Below are 25685 nucleotides of genomic sequence, written 5' to 3'. Positions count from 1 at the left end.
TTATACATTAGCCACATTCTGTCTCGATTTGGTTCTCAAGTTCCGCCTTATAAAATTATCTCCTAGTTCTATTAAAATCCAAGAGAGTGTAAGTGTTGTTGCTGTAGATTTAAAAAAGGCTTATACAACATATTTGTTATCAATGCTTTATTGTTGAAAACAAAATTGAAATTCTCTGGCACATAAAACAATTATTTCTACAAAAGGAAAGCCTACAAATCTTGATAATTTATACAAATAACAGTTTCTCAAAAAATAAAATTTTAATTTAGTAAACTTGTCTTGTGCTCTATATTTTTAGCACTGTCTGCAATAATCCACCATAAATCCCTGAGCGGAGATGTTTTTTGACCATGTTCTGTACCCTCCCCCTAGTCCTCCCGCCAAGTTGGTCTAAACCCAGCCCTGTAATAAAAGGTTTCAGGGACATTTTGTTATTAAAGATCCATGCATTTTATGACACAGTCCCAATTATTAATGCTACTTGGGACCTGGGTCAACATGAAGTGCCTCTACTGTGCGATCAGCGAACCTATTAAGAACGAAGTGTTTTGAAAGGAAGAACAATAACAATAAAAAGACAAAGTGTTAAGACCAGGAAGTCATCATAGGCCAATAACTATTTAAATAAATAAAAATGTTAGACATTGAATTCATCTCTATATCCTTATATTAAATTCCTTATTTATTATTTTTTTTGCAATTGCCAATGCAGTAGAAGATGAAAAATACACTTCAACCCATATTTTTGCTTTGACCATGGGTTTGTTGTTGCTAAATGTTAAATATCATTCTAAGAACACAGTGATTTAGTTATAATTTAACTTTTGGCCCCTCAATGAAATGCTTACAAAATACCAAAAATATTAGAAGGGCCTTCTTATTAATGCTATCAATAAATCTCTCTCACTACATTTGTCCTTCTTACAAAAACACTAATGTCATAGGAACACTACTTCAAATTCTTTATCCCACTGTATTCAGATATGCAGAAAAGTATAAAGTATGGAGAAAACATAATATGATGTATTTGTATGTCTAACATCCCTTTAATGGGGATGCTGAGCATATATATACATGGAACATAAGTGTTAAGGAGAAAATGCTAATCTTCAGTTGCAAGGAACTGGCTTGATGAATCAGGTTTTGTTCTCTTATTTTGCTATGGTAGAATAATAAATAAATAAATATATAGAGTATGTAGTTCTACTTTCTCTATGAAGAAGGTGACAGTGGACTATTGTTTTTACAGAGTTAATTTTTAGTAGCAAGATTTGACTGCAAAGGAAAAATGTTCAACAAATGTTCTTCCCTAGGTCACTTAAACTCTTTTACTGGTGAAATGATTGTTGAAGTGGTTACTAATAGGTAATGAAATAAAATACCAAATTTACTAGTGAAAAATGGTTTTCAACTGTAAAAAGCACTTGGCAGAAGACCTAGAAACACGCAGGCTAATGCTCCACTCTACTGCAGCTTAAAATAAGAAGTCATTTTTATGTCTTTTGGGGAGAGAAAAATATGAAATATATGATAAAAACAATTCCTTAAAAACTTATCAGCATTACTGTTTTGGTACCTATTAGAAAGTGATTAGCATTTCATACTAACTTTTTCCAAAACATAAAGTAATTGGCAAACATCATTATACACTCCTTTGAGCAGACTTGATTTTTAACCACTAACATCTGGAAAGCACAAAGGACCTTCCCTTTTTGTCTAATAGCTGCTGGATAGTTACTGGAAATAGACACTTTAAGTTTCCTTTTGATATAATCCTTATATAAGCATGCCCATTAACCAGGTATAGCCATTTAAAAAAGGCAATTTCAAAAGCCTAAGAATTAATACAATGAATCTTCCTAGGGAGTTTTGGGGAAAATACTGGTGGAATTAAAGTAAAAAAATGCCTGCCTGACATGTTATGAGGCCTCCCCAGGCCTCCTACAACGCCAGTGTGAAATGTGGGTTGCTCTACTCTGCATACTGTACTCTTTTTAGAGCACCAGGAGCAAATGATGCCCCAAAAAGTGAAGAATGACATCCAAATCATAAAACGTTATGTGCACTTGTCATGAAACAACTTTTAGATTCTGATAGGTCTTGAAATAGTATTAAAGAAACAAAATTTTCCAAGTTTCGGAAATGGATAAATAAGCAGGCTGTCCCAAGGAGGGAACCCAGCAGCATCAGGACACTGGCTAGCCCCCTGGGATGCTCACTGCACATTAACCGCTCGCCATGAACACCTGACCTTAATAGTTTACGGTGGCAGAATGGACACTCCGGTTTCCTCTCACAGTGTTTAAGAAACAATATAATTTCTAAATTACCTTTCAAAAATAAACAGAACTTGGAAATGAGACCCCAGCCCCTCTGTAAGAATGAAAAAAGATCCTGTTTTAAGTGCTCTGGTTTAGTTCTACGGGTAACAATTACAACCTTCAGGAGGTTTCCAATGTTCCCCCCATTTTTGGTGTTAATGGCTGTGCCAACAGCAAAGTGGATACTCCCCAAAGTGACAGTGACCTCAGTGACCTCTGCCCTGGTCTTTAAGTCCAAACTAGCTCATCATGGCCCTGCTGGGCAGTCCTGGTCGTTAGTGAAGCCAGCTTAAAATATAGAGGACGAGGTACCACCCTTGAGGGTCAGGTCTTGGAAGTCTTTAGGCCTTGCTTTTCCATGATGTTCCAGAGCTTGCGGAGATTGGACTGCGTGATGACGTCATCGGGCTTGAGCCGCAGCGCCCGCAGGTAGTTGGCCTCCGCCTTCTGGAGTCGGCCATTGAGGTGCAGAATGGCTCCCAGGTTCATCAGCGCAGCCGGATACTAGGATCAGAGGGGGAAGGAAAATGATTAAGAGGATTCCAGCTTCAAGCTTTCCTTCAAGGAAGACAAAAATCTTCATCCACTTATGCAAATGATTCCCTTATGTCTGCAGGCATTTTATGGAAGCAATTTAGCAATTTATACAAACAGACAAAGATATCTAGGAAGGAAAAAAAGTTTCCTAACAGCCGCTGTGTGCTTTGTACCTTAAAAAGGGCAGGCAGCTAGAGAAAAAGTTTTCTTCTTTGATGAGAAAGCATGAGTTACATATGAAAACCTAGTAACCTAATCAAGTTGTACTTTTCTGAGGAAAAAAGTTAAAAGTCATACAGTTTCAGATGGACAGAATTATACTTTTTTTCAACTCAACACCAAGAAATAAAATTTAAGTGGGGAAAAGTTGACAAATCTATGGCCACCCACTTTTTGTTTCCTCTCTCTAGCAATATTCCATGCCACTTACAAACCCATAAATAAATAAATTATACTGTAAAATCTTACTGATGTGTTCAGGGTAAATGCCTTAAAAAAAATTCAAATGCAACCACTGAAGTCCTTTCCAAGTCTAACCTAAGTAGAGTAGTTTAATGAGACAAAGCCCTCATTTTTAAGTCAAACAGTTCTTAAAACTTCTAATGAGGGATGTTTACTATAAATATAGCAAAGTAAAAACACATGAAAATAGACAAAATATGGCACAGAAAATGTAACCTTTATAAGTTTTATATTTGTTTAAAAATAATTTGCAAACAGATTTTCTGTAATGTGTGATAATTGCAATACGAAGTTATCATGTGAAAGGCAAAGTTTTTTAAAAAGTGAGTTATATCCACCCAATATTTTCAGATATTAGTTAACAACAAAACTCCTCCACAAAGGGGGAAAAAAAAAAAAAACATTTGCTTGCTGTCTATGAATAAGGGCTCTTGTCCCTGGAACTTTCTGGCTAACAGAGAGTAGCTAATATTTTGGCAGTTACATAAATGCATATTTCAAATATAAGATAAATCTAAAAGTGTTTATGCTAAGATTATGTTTTCATTTTTCAAATGATGTCAACTCTTAATTGTCCTGGCAAATCTGATATTGCCTGAAATGATTCACAATTATTTTTATGATTTAGTATTTTCACAATACATGTATTTTTCAGCTGAATTCATATGACTCCATTCTTTACTATAAAAAGTTATTTCTGAACCAAAGTAGTGCTGGGGAGAGGGTTGAATAGCTCAGAATAAACCAACTGGAAAAGAGATTCAGATTTAGATTTTAAGAGATGGGATTTGAGTTCTTGCCCAACCACCTCTGTGACCTTGGCGAAGTCCCCTAATATACGGTGCCTCAATTCTTTCACTTATGAAATACTGAAATAACAACTTGATAGAGAAAATAAGTATAGCACAGTACATGCACATAGTAGATACCCTACAAATGTCAAGTTTACTTTTCCTCATCTCACTGTGTTTGAGGTTTAGCAAATGCATGTTTGTGATATCCATATTGCTATACATACTTTACAATTTTTATTTCAGTGGCTATATAATGTTTCTTGATGTACACCAAAATTCTCTTAAGTCCTCAACTACTGGGAATTATTCTCCATCTTTTCAACAGCCTTTTCAAAAATAATGTTGCAAATATAAGCTGTTCCTGACCTTCAAAAACCTTTGGTCAAGATGACTCCACACTTAATCAAGAAAAACACAGATGGTCAGTATCTAACTTTATACACCAATCCAAATAAACACAGCACCAAATTACATGTGCAGTGAACTGCTCCACATTGGAAACCAAAAACAGCACCACCTACTCTGTCTTCTTAAGAGAAGTGTGTTATCATAGCACCCATTATTATCTTGAGTTTGATGCCTGAACACATTTCTGAATTATGTCCCCTCACAGAGCTTAGCACCACTATCAATAAACAGCTACTAAACTGATGAAGTGTGTTCACAGTCTGAATTACTGGAGATGCAAAAATAGATTAAATCCTTAAACTTCCTGCTATCCTGAGTAGGAAGAGAGGAAATGGGGTGGGAGAACCACGGTTGGAGACCATCCCTTACTTAACAGAAATAGAAGAGGCCCAGTGACGGGGCTGAGAGAAACCAGATGGCTCTGTGGGATAGCTGTTATTTCTTGAATCACTTTATTATCAAAGTGTCTGTACCTAAATATAATTGCAACTCAGGGGGATTTTTAAAAACACTCAGAGGTTACCAAGTCACACTGCCTGGTTTCCAATGGCAGCGCCACCTCAGAAATGTGTGCACTTGGACAAGGTGAGTGAGCGGATGAGACCTTACTTTCTTCAAGAAATGGGATGAAAACAGTGCTGCTTCTTAGAGTTGTTGCTGAGATTATGTGAGAATACATATTTTTCTCCTCTTCTTTTCTCTCTGTCTCCTTACCATCTCAAAAACACAAAGCTGAATCTCCTTGTCAGTGTGCCTGGATGTCTACTGAATCCAAACGCTGAGGTTTTGTAAACTGGCTCTTCCTTTACTAGCTTTGTAGCTTTTCTTAAGTTAAACTTGGAAGAGAAGGTTGTGATAACAGGTCATGAGGGAGACCAAGGCTATACTATTATTACTAAATTGCAGCCTGAGTTCTTCTGTCCTCAGAATACTTTGAGTCACTTCCCTACCATCAAATGATGAAAATAAATGTTAATATTATTTTAAGAAAATACAATTAGGAAGTTAAATCTGTGATCAAAATGAGTCTGAATACTTATTATAATGGTATTTTAGAATAACTTTAATTTTGCATTATCCATACTAGCATGTTACTCATTAAACAAAAATAATCAAACACTGACATTATGAAGTTAATGTGGGATAACAGATATCATGGAGTATTAATGCATTAACTTTGTTCACTAAAAAATAAAAATCCAAGTAAATTAAAAATGTACATATTTAAGATCAATTAATATTTTAAGCATATTTTTAATTTTAAATAGATTACTGTTTTCAGAGAAAGTTTTGGTCAGAATGTATGTATTTTAATAGAATTTAAGAAGTTCTTTGTTTTAAAAATCAATGAACATATGGTAATGCTTATTAAAATGTCACTATATATTCTCATTTGCATCAATGGAAACTGATGAAATTCACATAGTGGTGCATTCAAATATGACATACATATCCATTGCCTTAAGTAATGGTTTTGAAAGTGTGAACAGTTACCTTGACATGAACAACTTCATGTGTTTAAAAATTTATGAATAAAACTGATTACAGACTATTTTCTCCTTATAAGGTTATTTTCTCTCTTCAAAGATGAGGGCTATATCTTTTAAGCCCATCATATTTTCCCTCCACAGCAATCACATGGGTAGCTTAGTGGATGGCCACTGGACTGAATGCCTTCAGATGGTCTAGCCTTGCTACAAAAATGATAGTTCAGGGAGTGGCATCAGTAGGCCTAGGTGATGCTAGGAGCTTGAAGAAATGAAGAATTTCAGGGGCAACCTACTGAATCAGAATATTAATTTTAACAAGATACCCAGGTGCTTTGTATGCTTATTAAAATCCAAGAAGCACTGTTCTAGAGGTCATTTCCAGATCTAGATTATATCATTTTCCGGCTTCTGAAATGAAGGTTTTAAAAAAAAAATGAGAATGAAGTTCCAATAGAACAAAGTATGTCAGATCGAATGTCTATCCTTCCATAAAATAGAAATCTTCTTTTTGCTATATAATCACTTAAGGTAGTAATTGTCCAAATGAAGCTTTATTAACAGAGCTGGAAATGACTAAATATTGTTAGTGAAGACAGAATTAAAAAGCCTTTCCATAACCAAATAAGAGCATGTAAGGTTTCTAAGCAGATTTAAAGATTGCCTAGCTATGTAACTGAAATGCAAGAAGTCCAGGTGACTGGCTGCCTTATTACATATTGGGTGTCACTGCCGTCTGCCAGCCATGAGTCATGGGCTGCAGAACAGAAACCCAACTACAACTGCTGATGTCTTCCCTCACACACATCCTCTTTTATTAAAGACAGCCGATGAAATTTTCAGCATGTTAACAAAGGCAGGCAGCAGCTTGCAACCCAGTAACATGGGGCTTGTGGCTCCATGCTACAAATGACACCACCTCCTACTTCACAGGCTAGAAAGAAGAACCAGACCTTTCTTGTTTCCTTGAAGAGAACAGATGCTTTACATCAAAGGAGCTGACTGGCAGCCATACCGAGGCAACAAATGACGTCCTTTTTCCACGTCTCTAGGGAATTATGCCTTTATTGTTACTTTACTATGGTCTTTGGCTTATTTCTCCAGCACTGGAAAAAACAGCAAAACTAAAATGATAGATGTACATTGGGGTGTGGCAGAGCAAAGGCAAGATTATAAAGGTCTGACGCTAGACTAATGCCCTCGAGGCTCCCAAGGAACCCAGCTGAGCTCACAGGGTCTGCTGAGCATACAGGAATGGAAGATAAAGTCAATTTCCTGGCCTTTCTTTATTATGTAGTCTTGGAAAGATATCTGTGGAGCAGGAATAGTGAGACCATAAGGAGATTTAGGATTGGAAATTCAGAGGGCTTGGTTGAAATGTTCTGATTAGGCAAGAGGTGGAAACCCAAACAGTAACTGGCTCTTTGTGACTAATTATTAGTCCCTGTGGCCACTTCTCTTTTATGATGCTAAATCAACAGGCAAGAGAAGCTATGAAAAAGATAGAGATAATACACCAATATTTCAATTTTATAAAAATATTTCCATTCAGTGTTGCTGCAATTATCTATATAGCTATATATTTACTGTTGAATAAATAACTTTTAAAAATAATCTCTAAATCACCCTTACCCAGCTATTACTCAGTTAATCACTACACATGCCTGGGACATTTTTAAGATAACTGCCTTTAACTTCCCTTCTGAATATAATTTACAAACTTAAATGAGTTTGCATGGTCTGAACTTTTTAATGGATTCTCACTCTTTTTCAAGTAGTTACCAAATAGCTTGATGAAGGTTGCATATGGCCATTCAACTGTATTTAGTTGAAATAGTGCACTCAGTTGAATTTACTGAAGCAGTAACTGTACGATGATGCTTAAAAATTCATGGTATAAACTTTAAAGAAAAATATTCATGAAAAATTATTTATGCATAAATTTAAGGGTTCTCTTTGTATTTATTGTGCCTTGTACATGGCAGATATTTAATATTGAATTAAAGCTTTTTTCTATTTATTTTAATTTTATTTAAAAAATATTTTATTGTTATTTTATTACAGTTGTCCCCATTTTTTTCTTCTTTACCCTCCACTGCCCATTCCACCCCCTACTCCGACAGTCAATCCCTACCCTGTTGTTCACGTCCATGGGTAAATTAGTTTTTAAGATTGTCAGGCTTATGAAGAAAAGTATAATATGAACTGAGACCAAGATAGATACCTATTTCCCTCAGTTCCAATATCACTCCTCCTCCTTTGTCCCAATAGTCTGGGGCCAAGCTAGAAACCTAAATAAATTAGACTTGATTCCTTGCCTTCCTCCATTCCCAAACATGTACATATATCCAATTGTTACTTCTTGGCAACTTTATTCCCAAATCTCCTTTAAATCTGTGTTCTAATTATACTCTGCTGCTTTCTTACAACATGGTTTACTCTCTAATCATCTTTTCTTGGCTTTTTTAAGTAAAATTATTTTGACAAAAAAGAATAAATGAATGGGTAGCTGAACTGATTGATGTGTGATAGATTAAATGAATGAATAAACACAGGAGTAAAGCCATATGCGGGTTTCTTCTTTATTATAAGTAATTTAGGCAAATAAAATTTCAGAAAATATAAAAAGCTGTCTACTTGCCTAACAAATAAAATTTATAAAGACAACTCTCACTGTCCTATTCCTGAACTTACTCCCATCCTCCCAAGAAAACCACAATCCTGAAGTTGGTATTTATCATCTCAGTATATGTTCTGCACTTTTATGTGTGTACCCATAAAAATGGGTACATTCAGACTTTTAATTTTATACATTTTTCATTATCCTTCATGGGATGTCATCCTGCCAAGCACCCGACTGGAACTTAAATTTTTACTCATCATTTTGTTTTACAAATTTATCTATATTGAAATATACAAAGTTTATTTTTTCATATGAATTCCAGTGAATGACTACCAATCTCTCAAGAATGGAAATAAAGATTCTTCAATACAGGGCTGTCATCAATCTTCTAGTGAATATCTCTACATATACTCATGGGAGAGTTTCTTGGAGTGGAACTGATGGATCATAGGGGTCTTTCACTTTGCCAGATAATACCAAATTGCTTTCAGTGTGATTGTATAAAAATGCATTAGCATCAATATGTAGCAGGGGTATCTTTATTCCATATCCTTCTTACAATGACCATTTTAATGTTTGGAGACTGAAAGCTCTAAAACACTATCTGATTGTGCTTAATTTTTTTCTTTTTTTTTTTTTTTTCAGATTTAATGTGTTTTATTGATTAAAATATTACATTTGTGCCAATTTCCCTTCCCTCTGCTCCCCTCCACCCGGTGGCCCCCCTCCCTCCAGTTGTCCCCCCCCTTTTAGATTATGTCCATTAGTTGTGCATACAGTTCCTCCCAACCTCTCTCCGTCTATTCCATTCCCTCCTACCATGATCCCCAATTCCTATATCATCTCCCTCCCTCTCCCCACTCCCCCTCCCTGTTGACCTCCCCCCAATATGCTTCCCATACCCACAGTTCCTTTTCCACTCTCGTTGCCTGTTTAGTTTGCCTTTGTTTCATCTCCCTAGCTTCTGTTTTTTAAACCAGTCCCTTTAACATCTCATATAACAGTGGTTTGGATCTAATGAACTCTTTCAGTTTTATTTTTGTCCTGGAAACACTTTCTCTGTCCTTCTATTCTGAATGACAATTTCGCTGGATAGAGTATTCGTGGTTGTAGGTTTTGGATTTTCATTACTTTGAATATTTCTTGCCAGTGCCTTCTTGCCTGTAGGGTCTCCCTTGAGAAGTCACCTGATAGTCTAATTGGGACCCCTTTGTACATAATTCTTTTCTTCTCTCTTGCTGCTTTTAAGATTCTCTCTTTATCTTTAATTTTTGACATTTTGATTATAATGTGTCTTGGAGTGGTTCTCCCTAGGTCCAGTCTCTTGGGAACTCTCCTTGCTTCCTGGACCTGCAAGTCTATTCCCTTCCCCAAGTCTGGGAAGTTCTCCTTTATTATATTTTCACTCAATTTTTCAAGTTCTAGTTCATCTTCCTCACTCTCTGGCAAACCAATGATTCTTATGTTGGGCCTTTTATAGCTGTCCCAGAGGTTTCTGATCCTCTGATTGTTGCTTCCCATTTCCTCTCTCTGCATTGGTTGACTGCTTGTTCCTTCTCCATATTCCAGTTTGTTGAAATGAACTCTGGATTTTTTTTCCTCACCATCTGTCTCGTATGCGGTTTTGTTCCTTTCGTTATGAATGTTTTTCGCTTCTTTCTTATCTTTTTCCTGCTCTTTTGTGAATTCTGTAAGCCACCTGATAACAGTGGCCCAGAACTGAGCCTCTGACAGGTTTCTTATCTGTTCATCTGTCAGGTTCTCTATCTGCTGCCTGGTGAGCTGTGTCACCGGGATTTCTATAGTTGTCTGCCTCATTTTGACAGATGCGTTTTGTTTTCTTGGGCCGGCTGTCGGGGGCAGTGCCTGTGTACGCGTCACAAATCAGCGCCTGCCTCTCCGCGACCTATTTCGCAGCCCTGTGGCGCTTTCTTTGGGGGCGGGGGTCCAAGATGGATTCACACAGTTATTCAGCTAGGAGACCGGGATCCGTCCTCCCGCCCTCCTGGGTCTCACTGTTCAAGGCGATGCAGTGGCCGCTCTCCCCAGCGCTGGGGTCGCGCACCGCCAGGGGCTTGACCGCAGCCGGGATTCCTCGCCGCCTGCCGCTCCGGTGCGACCGCAAACAGCGCTGCCCTCTTTAACTCTTACCTGCCCAAATGGCACCGCTGGTTTATAACTTCATATGTTGGGCTTCCGTGTAGTTTTATTTTCTGGAATTTCTAGTTATCCTTTGTTTTGAAGTAGTTGTATTCCTCTCTAGTTGTAGAGGGAGACCTAGCGTGTCCGTCTAAGCCTCCATCTTGGCCGGAAGTCTAATTTTTTTCTTCTTGATTGCTAGAGAAGTTGGTAACATTTTCATAAGTTTAAGAGCTTTTTGCATGTTCTCTTCAGTGATCTGCTCCTTCTTTAACACGTGGACAGAACAAGCTTTGTAAGGTTTGTCACTTACATGGTGATGTTTAAAAGGTAATTACAGAGCTCCTACAGCCTCAGAACAGCCCTGAATAGGACTGTCTGCGCTTGTGTTTCCTGGTCAGACTCACTTTCCCAAGACTGACAGCCATATAAACACTGTTTCTAAGATGAAAAATATGTTACACACAGAATGGAGGATCCTTGATACAGGTTCACTTTCAATGTGGGTGAGAGGATGATGCCCGAAATCTGGGCAGCCAGAAGGTGGGCTGTAGACAGGGCAGCAGAATCCACATGAATGTCTCACGTTAACTACAGGGAATCCTAGCTAACTAGCATGCAGAATAATTTTATTTATGGTCTGTTTCTTCATCTTTATCCAGACTCCTTGCTATCTGGCTTTTCTCTTAGATCCCTTTCTCAGGGACAATAAGAACATTTAAGATGAACCACATGTTTCATATTCTGTCTTTATCACCCTCCATTTTCTGCTGCCACTGCCTAGTTTAGCATCTTATCCCATTCTCACTTCCAAGAGCCTCAGTCTTCTCCCCACCTTCAATTTCTTCCTTACTCCCGTCTATCTCCCATCCAACCCTATGTCTTTCTTAGCACCAGTGGGGTTTTGTGCTGGAAGCTAGATGATTCTTCAGCCCATGTGCTGTTTGGAGCATTCATTGCTTGTCAGAGTGTTCCTCTGACAAAGTTCTTCTTCCATTCTCTGTTCAACAGTTTTCTGCTCATGTTAAAAACAAGTTAGCAATCTCTGATTCATAGCTTACTTCTCTGTGTTCTCACAATGTTGTCTGCATACATTAATTGCAACACTTACCACAATGAATTATATCCATTTGTTTTAAGTGTCTGTCTTATTTGCCGGAGGGTGAGACAGACAGTGAATTTACTTTAACTGTCTTTAGGGTGCTAGTGCCAGGCTCTGGCATATGAAAGAAACTCAATGGATGATTGCAGGAAGAAGAGTAATTTGTATGGTTTAGCAGGAATAGTTGCCCTCAAAGAGGTATACCGTAGCCCAATCTCGATATAACATTACATTTATTAAGCTCCTACTAATACGGCAAGGTTGTTGCCAGATACTCTAGATAAAGTAGTAAACAAGAACAGTATATATTTTTAGTCTATACGTGGCTTCAGCTATTAGAAGGTATACATTCACTCTCTGAATTATGCTCCTCAAATTAATGAGGCAGGTGTGACTGTCACCCATGGATCATTCTAGGCACCACAGGGAATCTCACGGAGGAAGGATCGTCTGCTCTCAAGGAGTCTGTAGTCCTGGGCATGAATACAAACTCTCCCACTGCACAGAAGACTTGGACATACCTACGAAGGAGATGTTAGCACTGAGCTGTGCACGAGAGGGAGCCTAGTACTTCGAATTATCAGATTCCTTCAGATCGCTCACTCTTCCAAAATCAGAATGGTATACAAATACCCTTTGAAATTAGTGGATCACATTGAAGTCCATTTGTTACTTTTTAAAAGTATTTCTAGCAAACTGCTGAGAACAGAGCCAGAAGTGGAGAGAAGCCCTAATAAAGAAAGGGAATTTCAATTCATTTGGAGATTAACACTTCAGTAGTACAACATCTGTAAGGTTAACCCTTCTGAGACCAAACCAAAAATGGAAAAATAAATCTTATTAAAAATGAAATATATTAAAACATCTCTCACAAAATTCTGTGACAAAACAAAACCCACAAGCAATTCAACACTTCTAAATGAGAAATGATAGCTCCATGTTAGCCACATTTTCAATAGTTATACTTTGAATAAATTATTTCTGCAAGAAGAGTTACTGAAGTGCATACAGCGCAGGAAAAGAACACAGGAAATCTAGCAGTGGCAAGGCAAATTCTGACAGATAATAGAAATAATTCATTTTGATTCTCAGTTTCAATACAGTATTTATGTTTTTGAAATAGCTTTGAATAAAACTAAACAGATACAGGTGACGAGCAAGACACACGCTGTATTAAGGGAGTAGTTTCCATTTGTCAGTGACACATTTTCTCCTCTGCAACATCTGCTCCATCCTAGAGGGTGTTACAAGAACGTACATTTAACTTTTATGATGGGTGTGCGTGCCACAATGTGGAGTTCTATTCATTTTTATGGCAATCATAATGCCAATAGCTGTAGTTTGGGGGAACAGAAATGGTAACAAGTCATTTCAAAGGTGGTCATTACTTCTAACAAATTTTAAAGTTAAGAAAATGATCTAAGAAATTGTTTTTCACTGAAGACAATCCTTTTGCAACAATAGGTTTTCCTGATGTCCATAATTTCACAAGAATGTCTCTCTCATGATCCAAATAGAAAACCTAGATCTCGGTCACCTAAGTTGTACTCACAGCTTTTATAAAATGCAATTACTACACCGTTTATGATTTGAAATAAGCATGTAGCTTATCATTTGCAGTAAAACTATTACATAAACGTACTATGTGAGAAAATATATGATGACTTAAAGTGCACGCAGATGAGAAAAATAAGAATTTATTGAATTTGAAGACATTGAAGGGAAGAAGTTTAGAAACAAAAATCATCTATATCTTTAAACCCCCAAGAGCTTTCAGTCCTTACTAATTTAGACAGCTCTTACAAAACCCCACCACATCTTCTCCTTTTCTTTGAACCAAATTCCTTGCCTGTTTCAACATCCAAATATGATTTAAGCAACATAATTCACTCTACACTTTATTCATTTCTTCTTAGCATGAAGGGGAGGGAGGAACATATGCATGCTTTCTCAATCATAATCACATCACACAGAAGGAATTCCAGCTGCACCGGCCATCCAAGTGTGTATGTGTGAGCGTGAGTTTGAATATATTCAATAAAATGATTGCTCATTCCAAGGAGTTGAAACATGTCACTTGAATAATCATGTTGTTATTGAATGTATTTCAGAGGTATGTTTGGAAGTTGGTATTTGGGGCTTATAAAACTGAAGAACTTAACTGCCATGGAAGCAGAGAGCTTTTCTTTTTTTTTTCCAGGGCGGTCGGGGGTGCTGCTGGCTTTTTTGTTTGCTAAGCAAACTGAACAACTAAAAAACAAAACAAAACAGTTTTCCAGGGGTATAGACATACTACACTGATAAAAACCAAAGCTATAATGGAGTAAAGCTCAATAGAAGCCATGACAATCAAAATCAGGAAGTTTTTAAACCTATATATTATCAGTCCTCCAACTGACTTCTATGTTTGCCAATAAATAGCTTTGATTTGATGGAGGTCACCTGAGAGATACTAGCTTGTATATTTTGGAAATTGCCGATTTGTACCTAAAAAGGATTTACTGAAAACATTCATTTATTTTTAAATTATGGAAATGAGTATATCAGAGACCTCAAAACAGTGGATTAAAATTTAGGTTAGGCATACACACTGTAGAGATAAGATTTTTTTTTTTCCTTTCACAAAGCAGCTGGGGATCCTGGTGTGAACAGGCTGGATTCCAAGAGTGACGGTGTCATCCACAGTAATCTCATTTCAACATGACATTAAGGCAGCAACTGTCCGCCCGCAGAATAAGGACACACGTTCACTGAGAAAATATACCGCAGGCTTCATGCATGCAGGAAGTGTGGAGTTTTGTGAATGCTCTGAGTTAGGATGACCAGATCAAACAGAACAAGCAGGGGCAAAGCAATTCCTCCAGGAACTATTAATCTTTCCAAGGACTAAAAATAAACTGTAAACACTGTCTAATGCATGGCATTCTATTTGCACTTTTATAGGGCCGAGACTTTGTTGATATATGCTTGGAAAAATAATGATGCAAGGTCTTCACACATCATTTCAGAAAATATTCCATCAGGACACACCAATCAAGGTGAGGCCATGCTATACTCCAAGCCATTACACTTGCCAAATATAAAATAAACATGGCTTGTATATAACTAAACTCATGGCAAATCAAGGGAGGTTTAATGGCAGACCTTCTGCCACTTGCATAATACAAGCTCACATATCACCTCTAGATCTCTATATTCAATTGCATGTTTTGCCTATATTTCTGAAATTGCCACATTCAGAATGCATTAATCATCTTCTTTAAAGCCTGCAGAATCAGCATATTTGTGTATCAATGAGAAGGTTTTAAAGACTGGTTCGATGACATTTTTTTCACGATAGCTTCGAAAACTGTATATAATACAGATTTTGTACTGCTTTTAACTACTCTACCAATGTCTTATCTCTTTTCTGAGTAACTCTATTTTTTAAAACACTCTACCATTACTTTCTTGCTTTTCTTCCTTGGTTTACCATGTTAGTATAAAACAAATAATTAAGCAAGCAAATAATAAGCAATTAATAAAACAATCCCACAGACCAAGAGTTAAAGCAACTGCTAAACTCAAATATATTTATTGAAACTTATTCACCAATAAGCCACAAATAACACCCCAAACAATACTTGAAAATGAAGTGAAAATAAACACAAGCAAAATGAAAAGGACTTCTCTAGAAGTACAAGAAAAGGCACATCATGTAACAAACCAGAGGCCAAATCTTTTTCTGCTATTACATATTAGTTATTCTTAAAACAAAGTATGCTATGAATACTTCACTAACTAATCTAATTAAATTGTAGGCCGTTTGTCTCATAAACGTTTAATGTTCATTACATATAATAATTAAACTGAAATTCAGTGTCTTGAAATGGCTCACAGAAATTAAGCTATGCTCTAATGCCTATAATTTAACACTTCTATTTACTTCGGCCAAAGACAGAATTTTAAGAACTCTGTTAATTTCTTTGGTTCATCCAAGAGAAGTGGGAATTAAATGGTAATTATGAAGACAATGTTCTTAGAAAATTAAGTCCTGTACGTTAGTTGAGGATGACCACTTTCAGTGGCCCTGTGAAAGGGTAGCCTCTGGCGGAGAGGCGGGAGTGTACGCAGCTTTATTTACCTGTACGTTTACTTAACTTCAGAACCTAGAGAACCATAGGAGGACAGGAAGCATGGCCATCCCAAGAAAAGGGGAATCAATGAATCAAGGTATATCTTATTTACCATCTGTTACATAAATGCAATTTTGGAAGGATGAAAAGAAAATCTATAACGATGAAATAATAAAATTTAGTAAGAAAGTCATTGAGAAGCCTTTTGTAGCCTGCAAATAATGAAAATGCTATGTGTTCTCATGATCTCTGACTATAATTCCTAAAATAGAGTTCTTCAATGATCTCATCCATTAAAGCCAATTTTTAAAAATTTCTTTTTAAAATGTAATTTTTTAATTCACTCATTCATTTAACATTGAAATATTGAGCACCTATATTGGAGATTTGGCAATATAAAAAAAGTTTAAAATCCCAGGCCTCATTGAATTTGTATTCTATTTGTAAGATACAGATAATAAACATGAACAATAAGTAACATATATAGCACATTATCTTTTGATACATGTTAGGGTAGAAAATACAGCAGCAAAGAAAAGGTTTAAGGAATGTATATGAGGCAAGACCTCAACAAAGTACAATCTGTGGGTCATATACATCCCACTACTGGCCTATTTAAAAATCTATATAGAAAACACTCAAAAGGAATAATAAGACGTCATGGCACATAAAAATTACATAAAATTCAAGTTTCAATGTCCATAAATAAAGTATTCTTGGAACCACACCCGATCATTTATGTATTGTCTATAGCTGCTTTCAAGCTACTATAGTAGAGCGTAGTAGAGATCTTATGGCTGTGAAGCCTAAAATGTTTATCATCTGGTTTATAATATTAAATAGGGAGACCTGGAAAGGTCTTAGGAGAAGACAGCGTCTGAGTGAAGGACTGAAAGAGGTGAGAGAGTTAAATAAGCTGCAAAGGAGTGACAGATCTGACTTACGCCCCGAATGCTGTGTTGAAAGTAGACTAAGAAAGGAGTCTATTTCTGTGTTAAGTGATGTTGGTGTCTTTGACAAGGATAGCAGCAGTGGAAGTTGTCTTATGCAACTAGAAGAGTGAAGCGATTCACTGAAATGGGACAGACCATGGGAGCAGAAGGTGTGGGAAGATCAGGAGCTGTTTTGGACTAATAGCATGAATGGAAATGGAGATACTAAGTAGAACCCAGGACTGATTAGTCTGAGGTTCAATGAAGAGATCTAAGGTGGAGATATAAGCTCTAAGTGTATCAATGCCATTTAAAGCCATGAGAGAAAATGAGATCTCTGGGAGAATGAGTACATGGAGAAGAGTGAAGAATTTCAAGGTTAAGAGATGGACGGATGGGAAGGAACCAGCCAAGGGAACAGAGAATAAGAGGGACCAGGGACATGAGGTGACAGAGGGAGTGTCCTGGAAACCAAGTGAAGAGAGTGTTCCAGGAGGAACGAGTGAGTAACCATCTCTGTCAAACTCTACCGATAGAACAAATAAAATTATAACTGAGAACAAATGGGTTTAATGTTTAGTGTTGCCCTAGTAACTTGACAAAAGCAGTTTTGGTGACATCATTCGACAAAAAGCCTGTTTGGAGTTGGTCCAAACGAAAATGGAAATTTTTGCATAAAGGAGAGAAATGGAATGGTCACTAGAGGCAGAAATGGGCTTGAGAGTCTTTTTGTATTTCAATTTTTGAAGAAATAATTCTGTGTTTAAATGCTGATGGGAAAAACTTGGCAGAGGGGAAATTCTGTTAATACTGGAAGAGAGACGGCAATAAGAGAAAGAGAGGAAGAGGGAAAGGAGGAGTAAGAGCAGGAGTCATGTACTTAAATAGTCAACAACAGAGGCATCTGATGAAGAAATAAAGATGTTGGTTTGAGCTAGAAATATGGATCGTTTATCCGTAACAAGAGAAAAAGTAGCATTTGATGGCACAGATGCTAATATAGAGTTAGATGTGTGGATGGAAGTTTGTGGAAGTTTTCTCTGACTACTGTTGATTTTATGTTGATTGTATGTATTCTTGGTCGAATTAGCATTCCTTCATAGGTAAGTTTTCTTTCTAGCCTCTTCTAGGTTATCATCTTTGTCTATGATATTCTATCATATTACAAAGCTGAACCTAGGTATAGATTTCTATTTATTTATTCAATGTGGGATATATTGTGCTCTGTATCTTCTAATCATCCTACACAACTCTGGGATATTCACTACTTTATTCTCTACTTCTGGGGCTCTGAATAGATGTTAGATATTCTCATTGCATTCTCAAGTTTTCTACACTTCTCTTTCATATTGCTCATTTTCCTTTCCTCTGTGGCCTTCTAGGTAATTTACTTACATATATCTTCAATTTTACTAATACTCTTATTTGCGAATAATCTAACCATTGAGCTTTGCATCAATAATTATTTTCCTTTCAAGATCGTTCTATTTTCTATCTTTTTAATATTTCATACAAAATTATTCTATATTGTTTCTGACTATTTCAACATGTGTAGTCTTAGGAGGTCTAAATATTTGTTTCTGCTGACTCTTTTTCATGGTGGTTACTTCCTTGTAATCTTAGTAATCTTTGAGTTTTCTTTAATTAACTGCTTGATCTTAATCTAAGGAATCCAGCAGGCCTGAATTGGGGATGCTTTTCTCCAGAGAGGATTTGTCTCTACCTCTGCAAATTGCCAAATAATTCTTCAAACCTAGAAAAACACCACATTACACCTATGGAGTCTTGACTCAATTACAGGCTCTGCTTCACTATATTAGTGCAGACACAAGGCTCATCGACCAGAACACAGCGCTCTTACTGGGCTCCATGCTCCTGATAACCTTGCTTGTAGAGGTGACTCACCACTTAGAATCCCAAACTCCAGTTTGAAGTTATTTTCTTTTTTTTCCTTCCTCACTCCAACCTCTCTTTGAAAAAGTACTTCCTATCTCCTTCTTGAAAGCCCTACAGCATTTCAGAAGGAGAACATTATTCTATCTTCTACCAGGGGAGAGAATCTCTGTGCTTTGCTTATACTGACAGTAGAAGTCTTTGTGGTTATAAATGTTATTGAAATATTGACAGTTTTAGAAGTTGACTTCAAAATTATTTGAAGGTGGCATATTAACGAAGAATTGGTCAACAACAGTTATGGAGCCTGCATCCCGGGTGTAAGACCATTCTAAATAATAGGAGGAGTTAAAAAGAAAGTGAATCTTGTTCTTAAAATATTTTCAAACTCAAGGGAAGGGATGAAGTGGCAAATACAGAGAAGCAACATCAATAAAAGCATACGGACAGCGACGGAAACGCTTTGACATCCTCCTGGAATGTTATCCACTTGGGGCAGTACTCCACTTTGTTTAGCTTTCCATTGAGAACCGCTACACAACCCACAGTTTATTTATCAGAAGTACGTAGTGCTTTCCATAAAGAACACTTGTCACATGCGTGACCATTTTGTATTTTGACACAATCCTTTTCTTATATTTCAGTGAAGATTCAGTATGATATTTATGTTGTCAGCAGAGCAATTTACTTCTTGCCAAGATTAAGTCTAATTTCATCCTCACAGAATGAGAAGAAGGAATTTGCTTTTCTTCATCTAGCCTCTCCCTTTATCATGAAGCAGCAAATCAGAGTGGCAAACACTGCTACTTCACAGACCAAATATATTTGTTCCTTTTCTCACTTATACAAAGAGTGAAAAATAACATACTCCCCACACCGCCAGGATTGATGTTTATAGGATGAACGAGAGGCACTCATGTGCACTGCCTTCCTTTCTGTCTCTCCCAAATCAAACATTTCTCAGGTGGGCACAAATGTCCCCACCAGCATATATGTACTCTCAGGGCCTGAACATGACAAAGATCTACTCAGTTGCAAGGGCCTAATGTCGATATGTAAACTATTCACGTATGAATTACTGTCAAATACAGTATTATGGAATTATCAGTGCAATTATTTGTTCAATATGCATTGTAGGCAAAGCCCCTAGACCTTCTCTGATCTTAGTAACTTTAAGGGGTCAAAAAGTCTGTCTTCTATTAATTGTACTATGGGTAACTTACATTAGTTGTTACTTGTCAATTTTTTAAAGCACATACACTTACATGGTCTCATTCGATCCTTGCAATGGACCAGAGAGGTCTGGATGCTGAAGAATTAAGTAAGTAGTTCAAGGTAACAAAGCCAGTAATCAGCACTGCTGGGTCCAAAACCCAATTCTCTTCACTCTATTTCTGCTTCTCTTTCCATTCTAATATTCCAATTTATTATGCCGGTGATACAGTGGTTGTCTTCATTTTGGCAAGCATTGGTAGTGATTCACAATGTTTGTCTCAAGCATTTGCATGGACTGGAATGACTATATCCCATAACTATAATTTAAGGGCATAAGACTAACTGAAATATGAAGAGAATAAGAGACAGAGGAATTGAAAGATAGAGAAAATCTATTTGTGCACTGACATGAATTTTCTATGATTTTTATGAAACACATGAAAAAGCATTTGGTGGTTGCCCTGGCCAGGTGGCTCAGTTGGTGAGAGTGTCATCTTGTAAACCAAAGGTTGCCGGTTTGATCTCTGATCATGGCACGTATGGGAGGCAACTGATCAATGCTTCCCTCTCCTATCAATGTTTCTGTCTGTCTCTCTCTCTCTCTTCCTCCTTTCTTTCTCTAAAATCAATAAACACATCCTTGGTTGGGGATTAAAAAAAGTACTCAATGTCCATTAAATTATTCTAAATTTAGCCTTTGTTCCTTCTTGTATTTTAAGAATGAAAATAAATCAATATCTACTTGAAGAAACATGAAATTTATATCTTTACAACTTGTGCATTGCTCACAACAGTAGGGTTAAAACTATAATGGCTAGATATTTAAAAACAAAATACTCATGGACAACGGGGAGGGATATGATTGCGGGAGAGGGGGTGGGTTGGGTGGGGGAGAGAAATTGGGGGAAAAGGGGACAACTGTAATTGAAAAACCAAAAATAAAATAAATAAATAAAAAATTAAAGGAAAAAAAAACCAAAATACTGCTGTCCATGATTATTTTAATCATACCAAATATTCTACTGAAGTTTTATCTCTGAATGCAAAATGTCACAAGTAATCATGCTAAATGCCTATGTTATTTAATTTACTCGATTTATTTTCATTTATCAAGTCTCATTACATGAAGACTGATTAAAAATGTGACCTACTTGTTTCTAGCTAGCCACTGAAGTACAAGGAAAACTAAGATTATAAAACACTAACTGCAGTGAAACTAAAGCAGTTCAATAATAAACTAATTTTTTAATCAATTAATATCTTGGGTGTGCCATGCTCACTTTCTGGGAGAAGGTTCCAAAATAGCAGCTACTTCAGTGTTTGTCAGGTGTTATAGGTAGAAAGATTATCTTAACCATAGCTCATTCTTGCTATATTTGTTAATCAGGAAAAAGTAGTGTTTCATATACAAGTAAGACACAGGATAGCCTGGCCTATATTAGTTAGTTTAGGAAGCTTTACAACAGGATTTTTCTGTAAGCTGTTTTATCTCCATAATTACATTGTGTTCATAAATTCTTTTCTGACAACAACAAAAAGATGTCAGGTTATAAAGGTGATCATTGATAAAGTTGTTCTCAAGTGAGGAGGAAATGTTTTCAGATATACCAAAACCATATACCTTTTTCCAAAATGGCAATGGGAACAGTTCTGGAAGAGCAGTTGGAAGACTTAGATTTAACCTCAGCCTAGCATTTACTCCTGTATGATTCTGGAAAAATTACCCAACATTGTCAAGTCAGTTTCCTTAAAAAGAAAACAACAACTGAAAAGACAGCTGTCATTTTCCTTATTGGGAATTATAAGAAACAAATAATAGAATAGGTAAACAAAAAATTTGCAAAACTCTAAAACACTAAAGAAATGTGAGATATTATTTTAAAATATTGTAACCTAAGAAAAGCTGTAATATTTTAGTGGTAATGTGCAAACTTCCAGGTGGTGGTTCTTTAATGGGGGAAAAACACATTATGGGTGAAAATACGTTATTTATAAGGGTAAGGTAGCCCAAGACTGGAAGAAAAGCAACATTTTTTCCATTTAATTTGTGGAATGTAATTTCTGTTTTGTGAATTCCTCAGTTGAAGGAGAACCATGATAGACTTTGGAAACTCTCTACTCTGGCTTACTCTCAAAAGGCATCTGAGCAGACATAAATATCTGTGCATAGAGCATACACACAAATATATTTCTTTTTTCTTCCCAATGTTGGAGGAATGTGGACTCTGAGAAAAATATATTCATAGAAGCACAAGTAAAATCAAAACAGCATATGCTTAAATTCTGGCTTTAAATCACAAGTGTATATTTATAATCCGAAATGTTTCTCCACAGCTAAAGAAACCATCATCAAAATGAAAAGGGAACCTACTGTATGGGAGAACATATATTTTTGCTAATGATACATCAGACAAGGGTTTTACTGCCAAAATATATAAGAACTCATATGACTCAACACCAAGAAGACAAACAATCCAATTAAAAAATGGGCAAAGCACCTGTATAGACACTTCTTCAAGGAGGACATACAGAGGGCCCACAGACATATGAAAAAAAAACTCAACATCACTAGATATCAGAGAGATGCAAATTAAAACCACATGAAATATCATCTCACACCTATCAGAATGGATATCATTAACAAATCAACAAACAAGTGCTGGCGAGGATGTGGAGAAAAGGGAACCCTAGTGCACTGTTGGTGGGAATGCAGACTGGTGCAGCCACTGTGGAAAACAGTACGAATTACCTCAAAAAACTAAAAATGGAATTCACTTTTGACCCAGCTATTCCACTTCTGGGAATATACCCTAAGAATCCTGAAACACCAATTCAAAAGAACTTATGCACCATGTTCACAGCAGCGTTATTTACAATAACTAAGTGCTGGAAACAGCCTAAGTGCCCATCTGTAGATGAGTGGATCAGAAAGCTGTGGTACATTTACACAGTGGAATACTATGTAGCAGAAAGAAAGAAGGAACTCCTGCCATTTGTGACAGTATAGATGGAGCTGGAGAATATTATGCTTAGTGAAATAAGCCAGTCAGTGAAAGACAAATGCCATGACCTCCTTTATAACTGTAACCTAATGAACAAAATAAACAAGAGAAATAAAACCAGGGACATGGAAACACAGAACAGACCAACAGCTGTAGGAGGAGAGGGGGGAGAGGGGAACAGTGGAAGGGGGAGGGACTAGGCAGAGAATGTGTATGAATGGACACAGACAATGCAGAGGGGACTGACTGTGAGGTGGGCTGGGTGGAAGGGGGCAAAAGAGAAAAAACTGGGACAATTGTAATCAAATAAACAATAAAAAATAGTTTAGAATAAAAAATCCAAAATGAGGAGACAGAGCAGATATTGTACAATGAGAGTTTTATTAGACACAAATGTTAAATCATACTCATCATTTGCCTATGGGGTTCTTTGTATATAGTTTGAAAAATGTCATTACTGTTATAAATCTTTACCATAAATGCCAAAGAATATTACCTACTGTGTAAGAAAAAAGAATTAAATCAAGCTTTTAATCAAGAAATTAGGAACTCCCTGGGAAATAGCTGGGACAGGAAAATATGTCATATTTTATTCTTTTGCAAAGTAGAAAACTAAAAAGAAATATTGAAGATTTGTAGGAGGACATTAACATTTAGAGAGTCTGATGACTAAGAAGAAAACCATCCTCAGCAATAGATATTAATCACTCACCCTCAGAATATCATGATATTACATACTCTAACTTATCTAAATTCTATCTAACAAGTCTTCTCTGTGGGTATTTTGGTTGTTTCTACTTTCTTTGCTATGATAAATAATACTGCAGAACACAAAAATATTTGCTAGAAATTTTCAAGGAATGGGAGGGTAACGTGCATGGGATTTCAAAACACAGAGTTCATGGATGGCAAGTGGTGCTGGGGGGTTGGGAGGCGGTAAGAGGGAGTGCCCTGTAGGGCTCTGGTTCATGCCTGGACAGAGGGGAAGGGGCAGCCTTGCTAAGAACATCTCATGTTTTACACATTTAGTTTCTGGTAAAACTTTTGTTAGAAAAATGGTTTTGTTTCTAGCCAAAAACAAAAACAAACAAAAAAGTGTGGAATAAGATTATTACATCCGTGAGAAGTCAAAAAGTATTTATAACAGTAATTTGAAAGGAAGATGCTGTTCTTATGGCAGGAATGGAGACTAGAACTATGGAACCTTAAGCTAAGGCAGTGAAAAAGAGATGAAGTAGAAAGATTAAAGCATGTCATTTTTGGTTGCTATCTGATAGGATTTGGTGATCTGCTGGGTGAAGGTGAGGGAAAAGGAAAGAAAGGAGAAGGTAACTGAAATTACTAGCTTGACCCCTGGAGTGAAGAGTAAGTGTACTAACTAATGTGTGGAATCCATGAGGAAGAGATGCTGTTCTGGGATGGAAGGATGGAATAAGTTATTGTGAATCTACCCATTTCTTCCCATCTCTACCTGGGACCAAAGAATCACCCTCCACAGCATAAATTACTGCAATGGCTGATTAACAGTCTCTGCTTCCAGCTTGTCCCTATAATTCATTTTCTACACTGTAGCCTGAGACAGCTTTGTAAAATTTAAATAAAATTATATTACTCTCACACTTAAATCACCCAAGAGGTTTCTTTCTGTACTTAAAGGAAAATCTAAAGTCATTCCTGACTACCACTCCTTACCTCTCCATCCTCAGCTCTTGCCCCTCCCCTTCTCCCTCACAGGGCCCTCCTTCTGCTCCAAGTTTCTCTCCATTCTGTCTTGAGGCTTTCACACCAGCTGCTCCCATCCTCATTTTTGCATGGCAGCCTCCTTGCTATTTTGGTCCCAGATTATATCTCACTTTTTTAGAGAAGCTAAAAAAATAATTATCCAATCTAAAGTATATTTCCCCAAGTGTATTTTTATTTTGTTATGGCTTATCCTTTATTTCTATCATAACATGCACCATTCAATACTATGGCATCTTTATGTCCTTTCCACCATCAGAATAAAAAATATTTTTTATAAATGGAAGAGACTTTATTTACCTTGTTTACTGCTCATTCCTAATAACTAGATCAGTGCTGATGACAGATAGGTAGTCAATAAATATTTGTTAAATACAAAAACACATGCTGTGCTGGAAGCGGCCCATGGTACAAGCATGAGCAGATAGCTAGAAAGAATTCTGAGCTCAGCAGAAAGATAAAGTCTGGAAAAACAACAAGAGGGATTAGGTACAGTTGTACTATGATTGATCTATATCTTCTAGGCTCAGCTACCACTAATAATGTATTTGTTTGTTTGTTTGTGTGTGTGTGAGAGAGAGAGAGAGAGATAACAATTTTCCTGCAATAATTACTTGTAAATAATTTCATTCTATCCATTCCAAGACAGAGAAGCAAACTAAACTCATCTCTCCCTGGTTTCTCTTTAGAGAATTAGTAGGCCTAATCAAAAAACCTTGGCTCTGTCTCCAGTTAGTTATGTGACTTCTGGAAGATCACCTATCTTCACATATTCATTAAACAACTGTTTATTAAGCATTTGCCAGGAATAGACACTGCACTAGCTACAGTGGATGCAATGTTGAACTAAGCAAACATAAACTCTGCCCTCATGGAGCCTATACTCTTACGAGGGAAATGAACAATCAAATA

At 36.8% G+C, this 25685-nt stretch overlaps 1 protein-coding gene across 2 annotated transcripts in view; it reads right to left on the bottom strand.

Annotated features, from left to right (window-relative positions):
• Positions 1–151: 151 nt before the first annotated feature.
• TMTC2 (transmembrane O-mannosyltransferase targeting cadherins 2) overlaps positions 152–25685 on the bottom strand; it is a 396110-nt gene continuing 370576 nt past the window's right edge. For both annotated transcript variants that reach the window (XM_090273677.1, XM_090273678.1), the window contains exon 12: positions 152–2828. In XM_090273677.1, the coding sequence (XP_090129803.1) occupies positions 2649–2828 (180 nt within the window). In that variant the 3' untranslated portion in view covers positions 152–2648. The remainder of the gene's footprint in view (positions 2829–25685) is intronic.

This window comes from Furipterus horrens, unplaced genomic scaffold, assembly GCF_987537825.1.
Source record: "Furipterus horrens unplaced genomic scaffold, mFurHor1.1.pri manual_scaffold_4, whole genome shotgun sequence".
NCBI lineage: Eukaryota > Metazoa > Chordata > Mammalia > Chiroptera > Furipteridae > Furipterus > Furipterus horrens.
Note: the sequence above shows the minus strand (reverse complement) of the source record. Positions and strands in the feature narration are given on the sequence as shown.